Below are 19944 nucleotides of genomic sequence, written 5' to 3' on the forward strand. Positions count from 1 at the left end.
GTGAACCATTTGAGTATAGGTTACTTCCTTTTCCAAATTGTTCATACTATTTACAAAGTTCAGTTCAGGTCATTGATGAACTAATCTTATTATACGAACACCATTTTTCATTCTTTCGTCTTTCCCCGACAGTGAGGATAAACACTAATTCTGAAAGTTACAGGCTATTTATAAAGCTTATTAATGGTACTGTAAATAGTAGCTAACTCAAATTATTGTGGAATGAAATAGGAAACAGGTGAAAGGATTCACATACAATCCAATGGACATACAAAATGTCCTGGATTTTTGTTGGCATTAAGAATTTATGATAAGTAAATGATCTATTATTTCTTTCTCTCATTTGTCTTGCAAGTCTATGTGTAGGGGTTAAAACGTACATATCATAATTCTGAAATAGTATAATCACACAAGTTGTTTTACCAGAACTACTTGGTCCATTAAGATTTTTGATGTTGTTGTAGGGTTTAACGCCTTTTTCACCACACGATAGGCTATACACGGCGGCCAGTACTATTGGTGGAGGAAGAACCCGGGAAATCCCCGGAAAGAACCACTGACCCTCGAGAAGCTAGTGACAAGCTTTCTCACATAACCACATTGGCCGACAGAGGTGAGATGGCAATGATCCATAACGGAGAGAGCTTTAGACCACTCGGCCATTCGGGGCCCCGGTCCATTAAGATAAATTGTTTTATGTCTAGCTACGGGATCATACGCTGACGGTGCTGATGATAATTTTAATATCTGATTATTTTTGTAATAAACATTTTTAATCGAAACGTCGGCTGATTCAGAATAATCGAGCATATTTTCCTGTTTTATTCTCCATTCTCCCCATCATGCATAAATGCCGATATTCAATTTTTCCAACAATCCTGATTATTTTTTATTGATTTAAAACGAATCTGTAGCGACTCTGAGAGCAAACTGAGAAACCCTATTTATCATCGATAATAGATTTATCGAAACACATGCGAGCATTGAAGATCTTAAATGAGTAAATTGAGGTGACTCTCCATCCATATAACCCACAATTATACCTAATTAAGTTCCATTTGGCAAGAAAGCTATTTCACGACTTACAAATTTTTTTTGTTGTACCAACAATTATAAAATCTAACTCAGCATCATCTATAATTAATCTTCTATAATGTCGTTTATGATCATATGATCCTTCTTGGGTGAATTTACCTATTATTTTTCAGCCAAGATCTTTTGTGATTTTATTTTCATAATCGGTTATATCAGGATTTTCATCATCAAAATATTTCTTGTGTTGTGATAACCAAACTTCTTTCTGTGGATGATATGATATTGCTTCACCTACTGTCATAAATATCAATATTTTTACATCAAGCATATATCGTAATAAAAGTATTGGTACCCACATTTTTCTGAAAAATGTTTGACAAACTAAGCATAACAAACTGGAAGAAAATCTTTATTAAACTCGAATGACTCAATACATGTGAATCCAGTCAAATCAAAATCTGTCCATGGTCCGTTTATCGATACTCTGGTCATTTTGTGTGTAGGTTGACGACATTTTTAAAATATACAAAACATTCTCCCATTCCAAGAAAACTTCCGGGATAGCATGCAACCATATCAACTGAGATAACATCTCTATAATCGTATTTACTATTCCACAATTCACCATTTCAGTATTCAAGAGAACCCGATATTATATCAAATTGAGTTGATTTCCACGAATTTTTCTCTCTAGCAAAATGAGTCGCAACTGACGGAACAGTTAAACAATTACTCAGAAATCTTTCAGCATCATCGATATATTTCAACGCAAGATGTTTCATTTCTTCATGGAGAGATTCTGTACGATAAATAACACCATTAAGTCTTACAAACTGATCATAATTTCCTTTATCTGAACTCTGAAATAACCATACTGATCCAGGATCGTTTTTACTTATTTCGCTAATAAAATCAAATATATCATCATTATAAAATTTAACAGTTTGATTTTGTGGAAATACTGTAACTGCATTAGTCCACGCATGCGCATTATGATCAATAATTTCGCTCGAAGCTCCTTTTCATTTATACTTTGATTCGTAAAAAATCTCTTCGGTTATCATTTTTACTATTATTGGGAATTGTTATTTCTTTCCTAGCTCAGCTACACCCTTGACAGATGATCCAGTATCTTTAACTATTTATCCACAATCATTTATTATTTTATGTCTTTTATCCGTTAAACCGTTTCCACGAGTCGAAACGGTAAAATGCTCCGTTACTCATTCGGCTACATAATTTATTTCAGAAAATTTCATTGGTTTTGGATCATTAACTCTGGGTTTTTCATTTATAGGATAAATTCTATAAATAACCACGGTTACTGGATACGATCTTTCATAATATGGTTTGTCAATACCAGTCAGCATTCTTGTTTGGATTTTTTACTCAGTATGGCATTTTTTCATTATGTTGAACAGGATCATATTTGTCACGGAAAATCCAATTGTGTTTCTGCTAATGCAAAAAAAAAATTACTTTAAAAAGATATTTTCGATTGTCGAGATAATTAATGATTGTTGCCGCTCATTTGTCGTTCATTGTAGCATCGACATCATTAGTGATTTTGAATGTTGACAAAACATGAGATGAGCCATCTTTGCGAAATTCTATCTTGGCGTCATGAATTTTATTAATCAAGCTTTTGTTCTTCGGATACCCAAAGCTCTTATCAGCAAGTCAGAGGATATTCTGTCAAGATTAAATTTATCTTTAGAAGGCTTAGTCGCGGATAATCTCTCGAATTCATCCATTTATAATTAAAACAAATATTTAAATTGAAATATTACACATATATATATATATATATATATATATATATATATATATATATATATATATATATATATATATATATATATATATATATATATATATATATATATATAATGATTCAAACGAAGAACAAACAAAGATGGCAAATAATGGGTTCTATGACTCCTTGTAACAAAGCTTGCGTAAACGAATTCTGCGGACATCATATGCATAGTGTTTGTAATAGAAGTCTAGGACCAAAACCGTATCTGAAATGTGGTGTTGGAGTTAGAAGTAACACGCATTTGTGTGGACAAGATGGTGGTAAAAAATACAGAGAACCGAAAAGATACTATGATAAAAATTAATAACAATGACAGGGTCATAAAAATGTAGACGATTATTTGAAGAGATTTTCAATCTAATGATTTAGACATATTATCTAAACAAATAATTTTATTATATAAAATGGAAAATACGTTTATGAGACATCCAACCATTGAAAATTATGAAGTATCACATGATGGTGTAATTCAGACACTGTCGACGAAAAATACCAGTCAGTCGTGACATTAATACAGGTTATCTCATATTCAGTACCGGGGGGAATGAGACATATCCCTGTCACCGATTCATATTCAAGTGTTTCAATGGATTGATAAAAGACAGTCTTGTGATCGATCATATCAACGGTTAAAAAAATTGATAATAATTTATCAAATTTACGAGCTATCACGCAGTCAGAATTCTCCATGTGGTCGTACTGGTAAACATAAAGCAATTGGAAAGAGGGCGGGTAAATCTATAAATACAGAGAATGACAAAGAAATAATATTTCAATCAATTAATGCAGCTGCCAAATATTTCGATATTCACTCAAATTCAGTACAATTTATAGCAAATAAAATATATAAATCTCTGAGAAATAGAAACAAAAAAATTATTTTCCATTATTGTTAAAAGAGATAACTGTCAAGCTAACTATCTCCTTTAGATTAGTTAAGTAGTTACCTCGATTGCATCTACTGATTATTTACCTAATTTCCTTTTTTCTTTTCGTTTGTATCATCATAATCATTTTCAAAATAATTATGATAGAACGATTATTTTACCATTTCAAGACTTCTATCATTGGTGAGAAAATATATATTATAGGAAAACGAAAGTTTCCACACTCACAAAACATATAAGATGAATACTTACCTTTTTCTGATAGCTCAATAAAATTTTAGTATTATTTAAGGGAGATAACTCCTGTCTCCTTAGCAGAGACTAATTTAGCAGTTATCTCTCTTTGTTGAAGCCAATGACCTGATTTTTCTCGTAAATCGTAATTAATTTTTTCCTAGTAATTACCTGGTTAACCATCTGTATCATAATTAATATCAGTGAAGTTCAAATTAGTAGAAGGATAATTTATGGTTTCTAACAAACGCATTCAAGTGCAGATACTAACCTCCTCTCCACTTCAAAATGCGAATTTCCAGACTGACTAAGAGAGAGCGATTCACTGTCATTTAGAGTCAAATATTTCGGGAAAACCCATACTTCTAGAATACTCCAGAAAAACTTAATCACATGCTTCTCCAAAATACTCCAGAACGTTTAATCAAGTGATTCTCTAGAAGGTTCTCTAATTATGGGTTTTCCCATAATGTTGAATTATAAAAAACAGGCCAGATTTGATCTATCCTCAGTCGGACTGGAGCTGAGTTCGAGGGAACGGAGGTAAGTAAAACATGTATTTTGTAGCCTAGATGTATATTCCATAATTGTACTGTATCGTCTTTGTTGAGGAATAATATATATATATATATATATATATATATATAGATATATATATGTATATATATATACATATACATATGTATATATATACATATATATATGTATATATATACATATATATGTATATATATATATATATATATATATATATATATATATATATATATATATATATATATATATATATATATATATATATATATATATATATATATATATAAATATATATATAAAATGAATTTTAAAAAGGACAGCATACAAATTCAACTTCATCCAGAAAACATTATTTCTGATTTTGAATCACTGCAAAATCGTAAATTTCAGCCGAACATCGATTAAGTAAAATTATACATGAAATCATGTTACAATCTTTATCAACGGTGAAAGATGCAGAACTGGAAAAATTCGTCGCACTTTATATCGCCATTGACAATAAGAGATCAAAATTATTTGACGAATATGAAACAAAAAAAGAATTATACATACGCGTGTGAGACAGCTGAAAAAAGTTATATCGGATATTGAAAGAGAAAAACTTTTGCTTATGAAGGTGAGCATGAAGGTAGCGATGAGACTCAGTAAAAAAAATATTCTGTTATATTTTTATTTTTAGTTTTTAAAATATACCAAATCAGATATTTTTATTGAGAATTAGAAAATATTTTTTTTAAGTTGATCAAATTTAATGCAGAAATGTACATAATTCATGATCTGATCTCTATCACACGTGATCAGAGAAATATGTTCTTGCCGTAGTTGATTTAATTGTTCCTGTGTCAATAAAAAGTATTCGTTGCCATATTCATCAATAATTATGTCAACATGAACTTGTTCTGAATGACTGGAGACTGTGTCATTATTGTTCTGATGGTGTATTCAAGTACCTCACCCTTGTCATGTGTAAAAATTCTCACATGGTGGTACATTATATAATATACCTTGGATTAAGTGTAAAACACTCTGCATGATCCAAAAATCTACGGACAATATTTGTATTATTTTTATCTGAAATATTTTATTTTTGTGAATTTAGGTCAAACTTTCTTATTTTTTTCATGAAATTTGGTCAAAATTCATCGTTTTTCAACCATTTTAGTAATTTTTGTCAAGAAAAATATATAAGATTTCGTAATTCTTGAGGGTAAAAACCCCAGCGATTTTCTAATTGATTTATCGATAAATCAATAAATTCTTGTATAACACCTAAGAATGATGTTTTATCATGCGTTTTTTGTCAATTTTTTTGAGTGATTTTCGAGTTTAAAAAAAGAGAATTTATCAAAAAATGGTCAAAACCAATTAGAAAATCGCTGGGGTTTTCATCCTCAAGAATTACGAAATCTTAACAATTTTATGCAAACAAAATTTTTATTGTCATCTCTTTAGTGCTGAGGGTGAAAATCGTTAAGATCTTACGTATAAATTTATATTTAAAAATGCTCCACGCAGGTCAATTAAGTGTCTCGGTTGGTCAGTAAGTTTGAAATTTATTCTAGATAATAACGAATTATGTCATCGTAAATAATCATGATTGATAGTTTCTTGTACAATGAAATATCCATGAGGTACTTGCGGTGTAAATGTATATAAAATATATCCTTGCTGAGCCTGATTTGATTATTCAAGATCGATTTGAAAGCTACCACTAATTTCATCACATACAAGACTAACTGCGATTGTTGATGTTATATTAACGATCTCTGGTGAAATATGATGCCTGCCACCATATGGCTCATTGTTATGTTTGAGAAGAGATAATGGTAGGGCTATTTGTCTCCATGATTCAAGGATTATAGGAAAGCTTTCATTAAAAATATCGTTAAGTGATATTTTTAGTCCCTCGGTTTCATATCCTGGTGTTACAAATGCTGGTAATTGTTCTTCTCTGATCGCACAGTGTCTTAGAAACAGCTGTTTAAGGTTTATTGTATGTGGTTTTCCATGGTAATCAACAAATTCACTGCCGAGGGGATTCATATTCCAAAAGATAGTTTTATTCATATAATCAAACTCTGATATGACCTTATTCAGATGTTGTATTGTTGTAATAATCTGTTGTTTTATATCTTCATTGTAGTATTGTGTAACGCCAGAAAATAAATGTTGTAATTGGTTAAATGATCGTCTAAACTCAGAGTTAATGGGATCGAAAAATGATTTGATAAATTGTTCATGGACCATCGGATTTAATTTATCATCATGAGTATATAAATCACCTATTATTGTAGGAAACTCACTCCCCCATAATAAAAATACATCTATATCCATGGATATTTTCTCCAATATTCTGGGTCCATGATGTATTTCTTTTCGTCGGTGGAAAAATCAGCCCGTGCTGGTTCTAGTGGTCCTTCATATTTTCGTGGAATTTCTGGCCATCCTAAAACAGCTAATCGATGATTGATAAATATCTAAAACGTAATCTGGCGAATGTATCTCTATCAGGGATGATAATGTTGGTTCATGAACCAATATAGCTATTTTCGCTTCTTTTCCGGTCATTGATTTTAGTCTGCACTGAAAATCATCATTGATTTCTTCGATTTCATAACTTTCTGTAGGAATAGAAACAACATTCCAATCAGGTGTTTCATCATCTTTATTTCTTTTGCAAAGACAACCGAATCATTCGCCTGTGATCGGATATTTGGACAGCTGTAATATACTCATAATTGCGCTAGTGCGATTTCTTTCACTGAAATTGCAGTTGGAAAGTTAATGCTAAATTCTGGATCAGTTGAGCTTACCTTTATCGTTGTTGTGTTTGGCGGATCTGTATTATTTACAATCTGATGTAGTAGCTCGCCTGATGACATCAGTGGAGTTGACATTATTAAAATCTTGGTTTCTAAATCAATCGCTTCATTATAAATTTTGATCATCTCCGTGAACTCAAAATCTGATATTTTTCCATCACTAAGGCTCATTGATAATGATGAGGTTAATTTGGGGTATGCTAACATCGTTGTGTGTAATTTTGTTATATAATCATGCAATTTGCATTTGTGCACGTGCATATTTTTTGCGATGATATTGAGAATACGGCAATCGTTCTTGTAGTTGAAATACAAATTGTTACAACTACTGGTGCCATCACTGTCATTGTTATTGTTGATAATAACATGTTGCTTCCAGCAATAACAGCAGATGCTGAATAAACAATTATATCAACAATACCTACACGTCTGCGATATTTTTTTTATTTTTTCTACATTCTCATCAACAATTTGTGTTAATTTTGTTTGCCATTTACGTGCTTGATTGTACCTTAATATTTGAAAGTCAATTGAAGTGCTCATTATACTTTATACAGTAACCAATTGAGGTGTTTCAGCCACAAATTCAGCCACCACCAGTAAGACGCTGGGGTTAATTTCTTATCAGATGTTCCAGAATAAATATTTCTTTGTCCCCTTTATTTAATATAATAGATACAACTCCAGAAAAATTATCGGTTGAATGACACAGGGATACATATTAAATATCTTAAATTTTGCAACACTGAACACAGACAGCCTGTACATACCAGTGACTTCTGCAGTATGTTTGATAGTGTTGTTTTGCTTGACCATATTGACAATCCTGATAACACCGTGTATACTATGTTGGTAATCTGTTTGTAAGGAATTTTAATCAGATTAATTTTTTTTAACGATCTCAGGAATCCAACTTATGACATCTTCTAGTTCTTTTTTTTTAATTGTTTCAATATCTGATATAGCTGTCTTAATATCAGAGAGTTTTACGTTGGTAGTCAACGGAGTGCCAAAGAAATCGTCTGCGATTTTATTGAGCTTTTGAAAATTTCTAAGAGTATTTAAAAACGCATTTACGTGAACATCATACTCAGCCCACAGCATGGATAATTTAGTATCTACTGTGTCTACATATTTTTGTTGTTGCAGGATCTTCGTTAGATGTTGGATCTCTTAAAACAACTATCTTATATTCGTTCATGCTGAGTTTGCCTATCATTGTGTCGCCAGTGTTTCGCAAATGATTAGCAACACTTTTTGCAATCTCATTTCTAATAGTTGCAAATGATACATTTGGGTCTCTGATTCTGCCGCCGTCAGTAAATACTGGGATGTTATCCATAGTAGCACCGAGAACTCTATGAACTATGTCATTCCATTTGATGCTGCTCGTCTTTAAAATACCGTATTTATCCTGAAAAATAACAACTTCATCTCGGTCAACTCCAGAGAGGTTCATAATATCAGCGAGTTATCTTTAGTCACGTAATTTGACAAATCAATAGCATCTTATTTTTTCTTGCCCTTAGTGGCACCACTAAGAGAGGATCTTCCATAAATATCAACCATTATAGTTTAAGATCTGTTTAAAACGACGCGGTTACTTGTATAATCATGCATGACTTTATGAGGTGCATCGGAAGATTTTGATATAGCATTGAGTACATTAATTACTTCACGACCACATATTGGCGGATCAGTTAGTGTTTGTGTTGGTAATGATGAATACCAAATTGGAATGTTTCTGGCGTATTTTTAAAATTCTTTTGGCTGAGGAATCCCGTATGAATCAAAATAAATAGAACCACGTGGATCAAATGCATATGCAACCCGATGAGAACCAGGTTCTGAATTATCATCAAGATTTATGATTCCTGTTTCAATATTACTTGGTTGTTTTGGTAATTGATCACACATAAAAACTCCTCTAAAATCTTTAACATATAATTTGTTAGCAGCATCAAGTAAATAAAAATCTGACATAGGAAGAATTAGCGAAGTATTCCTGGAAGTCTCAGTCCTTTTCCGTATCGGTAGGGGGATCCTGGTAATCTCAGACCCCATCCCTTTTTTTATATCCTTGTCCTGCTGCCTTTTTAATGCCATTCCAGCGGCGGTTCCAACAGCACCGAGTGCAGCTGCTTTTGCTACAGCTGGAGCTGCAGCAGCTATTAATGCCGGTATAGCTGCAAGAAGTGGAAATATACCACCAACTTGAACCATATCTATAATAGCGCTCAGAGAAAGATGAAGTTGAACTCCTGTTTTTTATTATAAAGCCTTATTAAAATGTTTGAGTTAAGTCTTGGTTAATAATAATTTGTTTGGACCGCCATCAGAAATTTGATTCTTTTTAGTGATACTTTTATTCTGCATTTACTCGTTTTGGTTGTAATTTTTTCACCTAACCGGAAGACAGAGTGACATTAACGTGACTATATGACATTTTTATAATATCATGAGCGATTTAATTACATGTTTTCTACTGGAGCTCCAATAACTCGCATTCTTCCACCAGCACCTTCAAGTAACATTGATTTATCTGAAAGAATAACTGCAATTGCTCTGTAACCATCAGTGGGTAAGTCGTTTACGCGAGTTCAAAAATAAATATCAAAAACAGATTGTCGTGCTAAATCAAGATGCTCCAGCAAAAAGTAATAGATTGGATATAATTTTGTAAATTCTAATTGTAATATTTGTAAAACAGTATCTATATTTTGATCACGTCCCATAAATGTCATCAAACGATGATATGCACGTACTACATGAATTTGGTCAAAATCTAATAATATATCCTCAGCTGGCTCTTGTTGGTCGTTTATTCTTAAAGAATCCTTTCTTAAACCTTAGTTGGTCAATTATCATATGGCTACATTCTTGCAAGTTGAATCGATTATTATTTCGCAAAGCAGTAAAAATGTGAGGCGGTGCAGAAACACCCTGTTGTGATGCTACATGCCATATAAATACACCTCGAACGGTGCTCTGAACGCTATCTGCGGTCACTGTTAACCATGATAACAGTGATGTACAGCCTTGACCCATAAAAGAAATTAACTTTTGTTCTTAGGCAATTGTTGGAGTTGTTACCTGCATCCACAACGAGAGTTTTACTACATTCACTTTACTATCATCAGCAACACCAGCACCCCACCAGATTGCGTCCTTGTCATTGCCTTTTCTTACAAGTACAATGTACGCTTAGCCCCGAAAAAACATTTCTAACATTTCTACAAAATCCAAAAATATGTGATAGTGGAATCATGAAAATCTTCTACGTGCTCCTAGCAGCATTGATACACGTGTTGCAAATCCTAAGTTGAAATTTGTATTAATATTTCATATAATATCAAAAGCAGCAGCTGGTCTAGCTGCGTGTTCAAAATCATCTGGTTCTGGATCAACTGCAGTATTCTGTGGTGTCCGTATTTTAGTATAATGAAACATGATTAGCTCTGTCGGTAACATCTTTAGCAAACATCACTCATGGACAAGCTGATCTTGTAAAATCATCAGAATATCTTGCTAAGCCTATTATTGTTGTAGCAACGTCAACGTCTTTCTCAATTGATTCAATATTTCTTCCATCAATCAAATATGTAGCGCTATCAAACATCGCCATAATACCATTGTTAACAAAACCAGCACGTATATTTTCATCATATGGCATGTCAGCTGCAACATTTGTTACAAGTTACCCTTCCACTTCAATGAATATCTACTTGTATCCCAAACTTGTAATTCGATTCTTCCATGCTAATTTGGTTCTTGCTTCATGAGAATAAAATTGATAAGCACATATCGATTCATCTTTGAGAATTGGTACACCTATATTGAACGCTGGATCAGATACACTTTTAAACATTTTATTATAATTGTTATCGTCTAACATGAAGACCACTTCCTGCTATTAAATTTGCAGTTATGTCTTTCTGCTTCACCAGCCAACTCTGATAGTTTTTTATTTGCAGATTGATTTATTATTTACTGATATTTGCAGGCATAACTTCATTACTGGGTAATTTTACTGGTTGTGGTTTTCTTCGTACTAATCAAGCTAGTCTATCCTTGACTGTCGAGAACGCTTTACCGGCAAGATTACCAACAGCACCGATGCCTTTATCACAAACAACCTCAACAGCCTTCATCCCTAATTGTTTTGCAAACGGTATTGCTTTTGGAGCTAACCTTTTGAATAAACCCATAACAGTATCACCAAATCCATCTTCGTAAAGCACTTTGTAAGTTTACTACCCTGACCATTACAGGTTCACGTTGTGCATGATGTATCATCATTTTGTAAAATACATACTGATTAATTAACTGTTTTCAGTCACTGTGATTATCATCAGCAATCTCATCAATGAGAGGACGATAAATGTTGATATCCATAATGCCGCCAGTAAACAATTGTTGACTAATATCAGATATTTCATTAATTATTTCCGGCGAATTATTTCCTGCACGTTTTCCTCCAACCAATATTTCTAATGTATCTACATCAGAAAGAACACTGTCAGGACAGATTCCTTGAGTAGAAAAACCACTTCCAGTTGTTTCATCTTTCTTACTTGTTGTTTCTTCTGCTTCCTTTTCCTATTTTCCTGATACTGATTTCCACTTTGCTTCTTTCTTATCTGGTGAAGAACGTAATTCCCTCCTTCATCTGGTTCTTCAAATTCCAGATCTTCTGCTTCTCTTTGTTTCCTTTCTCGTTCAACCTCCTTAAGTTTTGACCTCATTTCCCTATTTCTTTCCTTCCTTCCTGTTTTTGATTTTTCAAAATGCAACTTCATTTTTTCTTCTTTTTGTCTCCTTTCCAGTATTAATTGTTCAACATGCTCATTTACTGTCTGTTCAAAAATATTTTGGAGTATCACTAGTGATGCGAATATATCCCAAACGCAATCGGCAGATCTCATAGCTTTCACATATTCAGGTGTTACATACTTATACCAATCACTTTGTTTGGGTCCTTGACAGCAGCAATACCTTCAGGCGTGAATTTATCAATAATGTTAGTTCTACCTTCTGCCAGAGGCTGTGGTTGAGGAAGATTGCTGGAGTGGTAGTTGAGCTGCTTGGAGACGGCTAGCAATATCAACAGGCAATGTTTCAAGAGTTTTTTGTGTTGCCTTAGTTGCTGTAACAATTTTCTTGGTTGGTTCAACAACTGGTTTAAATAATTTGTCTGCACCTTCTGCATATTCAACTTGAGATTCGTGATGTTCTTTAAGTTTTCATCTAACATAATCACGAACAGGAAGAAATTTCTTAATTGCTTTTAATCGCTTTCGAGCTAATCTAGCAGTATAAGACTCCATAGCTGGTGCCATTATTGATATAAATAATGATCTAATTATAGCAGCAGAGGAGGCACAACCTCTATTAGATGTCCAGTGGGTTAACAAAAACACACATACAAATTTAGAAAAACACTAACGACACAAAAACAAAGTAACAAAATAAACTAACCCAATTAAAGATATTCTCAGTAAGTTAGAGGCTTTGGTTTGGCGCCAGAAACCTTTTTTTATTATTTTTCTTTTGTATGAGGGTTTTAGTTTTCAAAGTTACGTTTCAGCAAAAGGTCTGTTCACTTCCTCTGCTGCTGCATGTTAAAATGCATTTGAGATTAACCTGAATTAGATCTCATGTGGAAATCTCATGTGCAGAAGGGTAGGCAGTTTTGGTGTGGGATAGGACCAAGTTGGTAGGTTGAACAACACATAAATCACGATTGAGAGAAAAGCAAAAAATATGCAGACCTACCACAAGTCCGAGGTGTTTGCTTTACTTTCTTGCTCCCACTTTGGTTGAAGATTTTTAACTTTTTCTTCTTCAAACTCGAGCAATTCCTTTAAATGCTCCTCGCAAAATGTTTTCTCTGTAAATAAGAAACATGCATGACTTTAAAACAACAATTACTGTAATGCCAATAAGGCGTCAACATTTATGACATGAATGACATTAGAAAAATGTCTAATGTGAGGGAAATTCAGGGGCAAACTTAGAAGGATATCAGTTCACCCCATTTCCGGAAGAAAAAATATATATTTTTGAGTGAAATAATGAAGACATTTAGGCCGCTTATGCAATATGAACCATCCTATTTAGGTTCAACCCAATATGAACCACCCAATTTAGGTTCAACCCAATATGAACAACCCTATTTAGGTTCAACCCAATATCAACCACCCTATTAAGGTTCAACCCAATATCAACCACCCTATTTAGTTTCAACCCAATATGAACCACCCTATTTAAGTTCAACCCAATATGAACCACCATATGAATCACCCTATTTAGGTTCAAGCCAATACCTACCCATAATAACTTAGATTTACCATATCATTGACAACCTAATATGGGCTGGTGGGATGCTTCAGTACAATTTAGATATATTATGCTGAGAAGCTTAGAGGAAAACTCTTTCAAGTTTTTGAAGTCATGGTAACCAACTTTAATAGTTCAATACACAAATGTAAAGACCTGAATGGCTATTTGCTTTTGAAATAATGTTGACAATGCAGGTAGAATTGATATTGGTCTGCAATTCCCTGGGTCTTCCTTTGCTCCTTTCTTACAGATAGGTGTAACCTTTGCACATTTCAAGGTTTCTGGAAAATTGCCACTCATTATCCTTAATGATTTTTTTATTACTGGTGCAGCAACTTTAAGAATTTGTGGACCAATACCATCCAGTAAGATCAGCCATCAAGTGAGTGAAAGACAGGACATTTCTCTATCTCTCTCTCATAAAGGGCATGCTTTTTATTTGATCGTGAGGTGCAAGAAGAAAAATTGTCATGAAATATCTTTTTCATAGTTATTCATCTTCTAACTGGTCAATTCATGCACACATATATATAATCAAATTTAAATGTATATTACTAGTACATACTGCTTTAGCACAATTACGTCTAATGTACGTTAATTTTTAATACTGACGATCATGTAATTGTTTAAAATCCTTATTAATGTGGGGTCCTTAAGTTTTTCATACATGCTCTCCTCCCCAAAATTAAAAATTTTTGACACATTTTTATCGTACTTATTGGAGAATTTTTTCGATACTAAAATTTATGTTTAGTATGATAAAATGACTTGGATGACATAATACAAATATACGTCGATTCAGAGAATAAGATGAAGCTCAGATTTTCTGGTCAAAAAGTATTGTCTTATAGGCCAGTAAATACGGTACCTTCTATAAGCTGAGCCCATGGTCCCTTCTGTACCATCCTGTGAGTTTGTATAGCTGGCTCCTTAAAGTTTATAAGCGCTTATGCATACGTAATAAGGCTTTTCATTTGTTACTAAGAATAATCATAGGTCCAAACAATATATTCTACTTCTTAACTGTTCATTAAAAACACCAGTCTTTACCTATCTCATAGTCATACAGTTACTTGAATATAGCACAATGGCGCATTACTGAGTACTGCAAACATTCAGCTGAAAAGTTTTTTAACAAATGTATAATTCTGGCATGACTCATCTCTGCAGACAAAATTTACTTTGCCCATCAAAATACTGTATTGAATCACAGACCATACTTTTGTTAAGTATTATGTAGTAACAGCTCTCAATTTTGGTCTAAGTCTGCCAGCAGTATTTGGGAATTAGTCTTTTACAGTCTTTAATTTTTGTAATAGCTGTCATATCTGACAGCGTAATTCATTCAAAAATCCTCTGAAAAGGCTTTAAGGTCAGTTACAACATGTACACTGTCTTGGCTGTTCTGCAGTTTTAAGGCCATTTTAGGCTTATTTTATCTTTAGCAACCTCTGCTGCATGCTATAGTTGATTGGTATTGTATGTGTATACTTGAGATACATTTGCATTAGGAAGCATTCAGTATGATTTATATTTTTGCTGAGTATTGTTTCAGTAGAGGCCATTTTAAAGTGATTTTAGTATAGAATCAACCTTCACTACCCCAAATTAGCAAATATACAGTGATCACTGATTAGTATTATCTGTCAAATAAATGAATGAACTTTGGGCAAAGATTCTTTCTGACAAATGTTTTCAAGGTCTGCAGATTAATTTTAAAAAGAACTATTTTATTTTTCACAAAGGTAACCATGCCCATATTAAAACGAACATAACTTCTAGTAATTCAAAAGGCTTTCATGCTATACCGTGTTTTGTCACATTTGATAAAATTCTGATGGGTGGTTTTAAGAAGTCTGTAAAACTTTATATTTTTGTTTTCAGTGACAACTCCCATAATATTGGATTGCATACTTGAATCATGTGACAACTTATACGGCAACAATTTGCCAGAATTTCACATTTCACTGTTTTGAAACAAATGTGCCAAACATTTGTTCAATGTCTGCTATGTAGTTTTTGAGAAGATTAGAGGTTTTTCTCTTTTGGTAACATAAACCATATTCTAAGGCGCACTGGCATGTGAACAACCAGCTAAGGGCTAATAATGAAAGAAACATACATCAGCAGCCTATATAACAAGTTTGATAGCTAAAACAGAGATGTCTGGACAGACTGATGGCAGAAGGAGATTATCACAGTATCCCACCTCTTTGTCTTGGAGATGATGAATTCCATGATTTAAAAGTTGGGTTATTATCGAGACTGTTATGTTCACAAAACATATTGCCTTTACCACTTCCCTTTTATGATTTGCATGCTGACGTCTGGTAAGTTTTTTGTAGCCCTGTGAATTGCCCCAGGAGCAAATGTTGCTTGGATATATACATTTGTCTATTCATGCCCATATAGCAAAGGTATGGTTAAAGTGTGGGGTTTTCTCAAGCTTGTTAATGACATGTATAGACTTATATTTTCCTGTCAGGTAACTGTATATGTAGTTATAATGATGGAAATAACAAGTTCTTAGTTAATGATAAGGAACTAAGCTCTACAAGGAAGGTATGGGCCCCAGTGTCAAAGCCAGTTGCACGTATAAGTTTGACATTGGTCACAAAACAATTCATTCACAAAGATGTGATAATTTCTGCAGCACATATTACATGTATATCACACTTTTCGCTTCTCATAAATAAAACAAATTCCCCATTCTTTCACAGTAAAAGGTTTAACTATATACATCAGCTATATAAAATATTCACATAAATTCACTTGTTTTTCACTGGACACAGTCTGTTGATACTGATGTGCTATCCCCGCTTATTTTGCAGCCTTGTCAAAGAACTTTTTTGCTTTCCTTTTGTATCCATTGATTTTGTGGGCTCAATGTTCAACCTTAAGTTTTCAGTTCATTCTCAACACAGCTATTTTGTTTTATTTTTGAGTTCCTCATTGTTTTGTCTACATGCTGACTACAATTTTTAACACTTCTTTCCTTTCATATAAACATCTTTCTTAAAAACACTGCATTCCACTTTTTCCCCCATGCATTCAGACCATAACTGATGTTCTGTACCGAACTGTAGATTTCTATGGTTATCTTCCCTGCTTTGGAATCAATAACTATATCATTCTTGGCACTGATGGAAGATTATATGTGTCAACCATGAAAACAACTCAGAGACGGGATGCTCATCTTTGATAGAACTGGGTCTCTGGCAACATTATCAGCACTTGCCCACCAGTGATCTATAAGTTGTCCCTCCTTAAATTTTTGAATGGAATCTTCTAACATTGAGATCATACTGGTCCAATTCTTTCTCATTTAACACATTAGAATCTACTGTGCTGTACAGCTGTCAATAGTAATTAATATTTCTGGCAAAGATCACTTAATACAAGTCCTCTGGCATTCCGTTTTCTTTAAAAGTTTACCAACTACATTCCCACAGACTTTGTGAGAAAGCCATCTCATTTCTAACACTTTTGTCAACCTAAATTCAAACCTTTTGTGTTTGTGTCTCTATTGATAATTCAAGATACTTTTTTTTGTATTATGATAGATCAAAAATAGACTGTAATGAGGAAGACCATATTCATACAAGGAGAAATGTATAAATCCACTTTAAAATGAAGAAAATTCACCACTACATTATCACAGATTTGCTGATAGCCCGATGATTTTCGAAGCTGCCATTCAGTAGAAGTGCAATTTTCCAGTGTATGAATAAAGAAGCAAAACGTTAATCTAAATTGACATTTAATAATTAAAAAATTATACTGATAAAGTGTGTGGAGGTGCATGTGGTTACTTTGGGTGGATTCACTGGTAACTTTCTTTTACAGTGCACAAATATTTTATATACACCTCGCACGTAGATACGTATGAACTGAAGATAAAGTGTCTGGTCAGGCTTAATGTATTTAGCAGACTGGTTATGGTGAAGTGTTATGAAGATCATGTTAGTAAATATTCTCAAAAGAATATTAAGCTTAAAAAAATTTCTTCTTTAAATGCATTACTTATCATATTTCAGAAGGAAAATATAAATACGATGATGCACTAGTTGTAACCCCCAAGGTTTAATTTATATTCTGCAGTTTTACTTTTATGTGGAGAAAGTTATTAACTGGACCCCCTCAGTCCAGACTACTAACAGAAAAGGCCATTCACTGTCATATGAATATAATTATAACTAATTTACTGAAAATTTCACTCACTTTTCTGACTAAATCCAGCACAATAAGAAAACAGGTCTTTTATATCAGAAAGTTTTGACTTTTCTGATGCAAAGTTAAAATGGAGCCCTTTTTTTACCAACAGTGAAAATGATATAGTAATTGGTGAGTGATAAAATGATCACCTTCAGCCACTCTGTAATGCCAGAAAAGTAACGCTTTAAGTTAATTAGGTATCATTATGGTATATAATGAGATGTGGATGTTAGCAAAATAAGACACGAGACCATTATTATTTGTAGAAGGAGTGACAAGTTTTTATCTTGAGGAAACAGACAAGTGATTTATGTATGTATGTATGTATGTATGTATGTATGTATGTATGTATGTATGTATGTATGTATGCATGTATGTATGTATGTATGTATGTATGTATGTATGTATGCATGTATGCATGTCTGTATCTAACAATCAAATATTTCAATTAAAGTTATATCTTTTTAATAAAAGCATACAATGAAACATTATCTTACTGAAAGCGTTTCCTCTTCGAGTGAGAACTGCTAGAAGACAGTGTTTGAGACATTGCATTTTGCTCTGACCTTCCCCAGATTTGCTCTGACAATTTCCACATTGTATTTTGTTCTGACATTTCCCAAATTTGCTCTGACATTTTCCACATTTGCTGTAACATTTTTCACATATTAAAAACATAATCTGAAGTAGATAAACCAATAAAGCAAAGGGGTGTGCCAACCATGGCTTAGTGCAGTACTCGCAGATCAGGTTGTATCGATGAAGGCTACAATGCAAATCTGTGTGTTGTTTTACCTTCTCGATTGAATAACTGCAAAACAAGAAAATATAATTTCAAAATTGCTAAAGAACAGTGACTTTTATTTCATTATATATTCATATTGTATGAACTGTCAGACCTTCTGGGAAGGAAAGTCATTAGGGGGGTCTTCAAGAATAAATAAATTGGTCAAAATTATTTTTACTTTAACATATGTTGCTGTTGTTGTAGGGTTTAACGCCATTTTGCAGCACAAGTTAGCCTAGACATGGCGGCCAATATAACTGGTGGAGGAAGAACCCTGGAAAACCCAAGGAAGAACCACCGACCCACGAGAAGCTACTGGCAGGCTTTCCCATGTACCCACGCTAGCCGAACCTTGGACTCGAACCCACGCAGACAGAGGTGAGATGGCAGTGATCCGGAACGGTGAGCCCTTTAGAGAACTCGGGACCCACTTTAACATATAAAGCTGAGGATAATTATGTATTACACAAAGTACTAACATTTGGTAATCAGTAAAAATGTGATGATGTCATCTTAGAAAAATGTGTTAGTGTTTGCCATATGATGTGACCAAAAGTATTCAACCAAATTTTCAATTACAGGAGATTTGTGACTGATCAAATATTACATATAAACATGACTAAATTTTATATTACTTTTCATCTCACTTCTACAAAGCAGACAGCAACTATTGCAATAAACCTAGTCCTTCTCGCATTAATGTGGATTTCTTGCTGTTTTTGTGGGGTTTGATGCCATTTTACAGTACAATATAGGATATTCATGGCAGCCAGTATTAATGGTGGAGGAAGAGCCCGGGAAAACTCTGGAAAGAACCACCTACCCACAAGAAGATACTGGCAAGCTTTCTCACATACCCACATAGGCCGAACCCAAGACTCGAACATACGCAGACAGAGGAAATATGGCAGTGATCCATAACGGTGAGTGCTTTAGACCACTTGGGGCCCCTATTAATATTGATGCTGGTGTGCACACTATAAAGATATAAACTCATACATATACGTGTAGAATTACAATATCTCAAGAATTCTTATTTTGATGTTGCAGGCAGGCAGGCGCATATAAGTTTCATGTTTCACAGCATCTACCACATGATAATTGGCATAATGAAGCTACATGTAGTGGTGTACATACATGTACATTATTTGTATATTCTTGGTTAAGGTTTTACATTTTTTTCAAGATTGTTGGTACCATGTATACATATTGCTACACTTGGACTTAAGAAACTTGATGAGGACAAGCACTTTGATGAGTACTGAA

At 33.5% G+C, this 19944-nt stretch overlaps 1 protein-coding gene across 1 annotated transcript in view; it reads right to left on the reverse strand.

Moving 5' to 3' along the window:
* Positions 1 to 11908: 11908 nt before the first annotated feature.
* LOC149770815 (transient receptor potential cation channel subfamily M member-like 2) overlaps positions 11909 to 19944 on the reverse strand; it is a gene marked incomplete at its 3' end in the record, with an annotated part of 128969 nt that continues 120933 nt past the window's right edge. The window contains exons 22-25 of the mRNA XM_089949083.1: positions 18389 to 18702; positions 13135 to 13224; positions 12288 to 12428; positions 11909 to 12102 (exon numbers count right to left, since the gene is read on the reverse strand). Of these exons, the coding sequence (XP_089805209.1) occupies positions 11909 to 12102; positions 12288 to 12428; positions 13135 to 13224; positions 18389 to 18702 (739 nt within the window). The remainder of the gene's footprint in view (positions 12103 to 12287; positions 12429 to 13134; positions 13225 to 18388; positions 18703 to 19944) is intronic.

The sequence above is a fragment of the Sinohyriopsis cumingii genome, unplaced genomic scaffold (genome assembly GCF_028554795.1).
Source record: "Sinohyriopsis cumingii isolate HCF-2022 unplaced genomic scaffold, ASM2855479v2 utg002282l, whole genome shotgun sequence".
NCBI lineage: Eukaryota > Metazoa > Mollusca > Bivalvia > Unionida > Unionidae > Sinohyriopsis > Sinohyriopsis cumingii.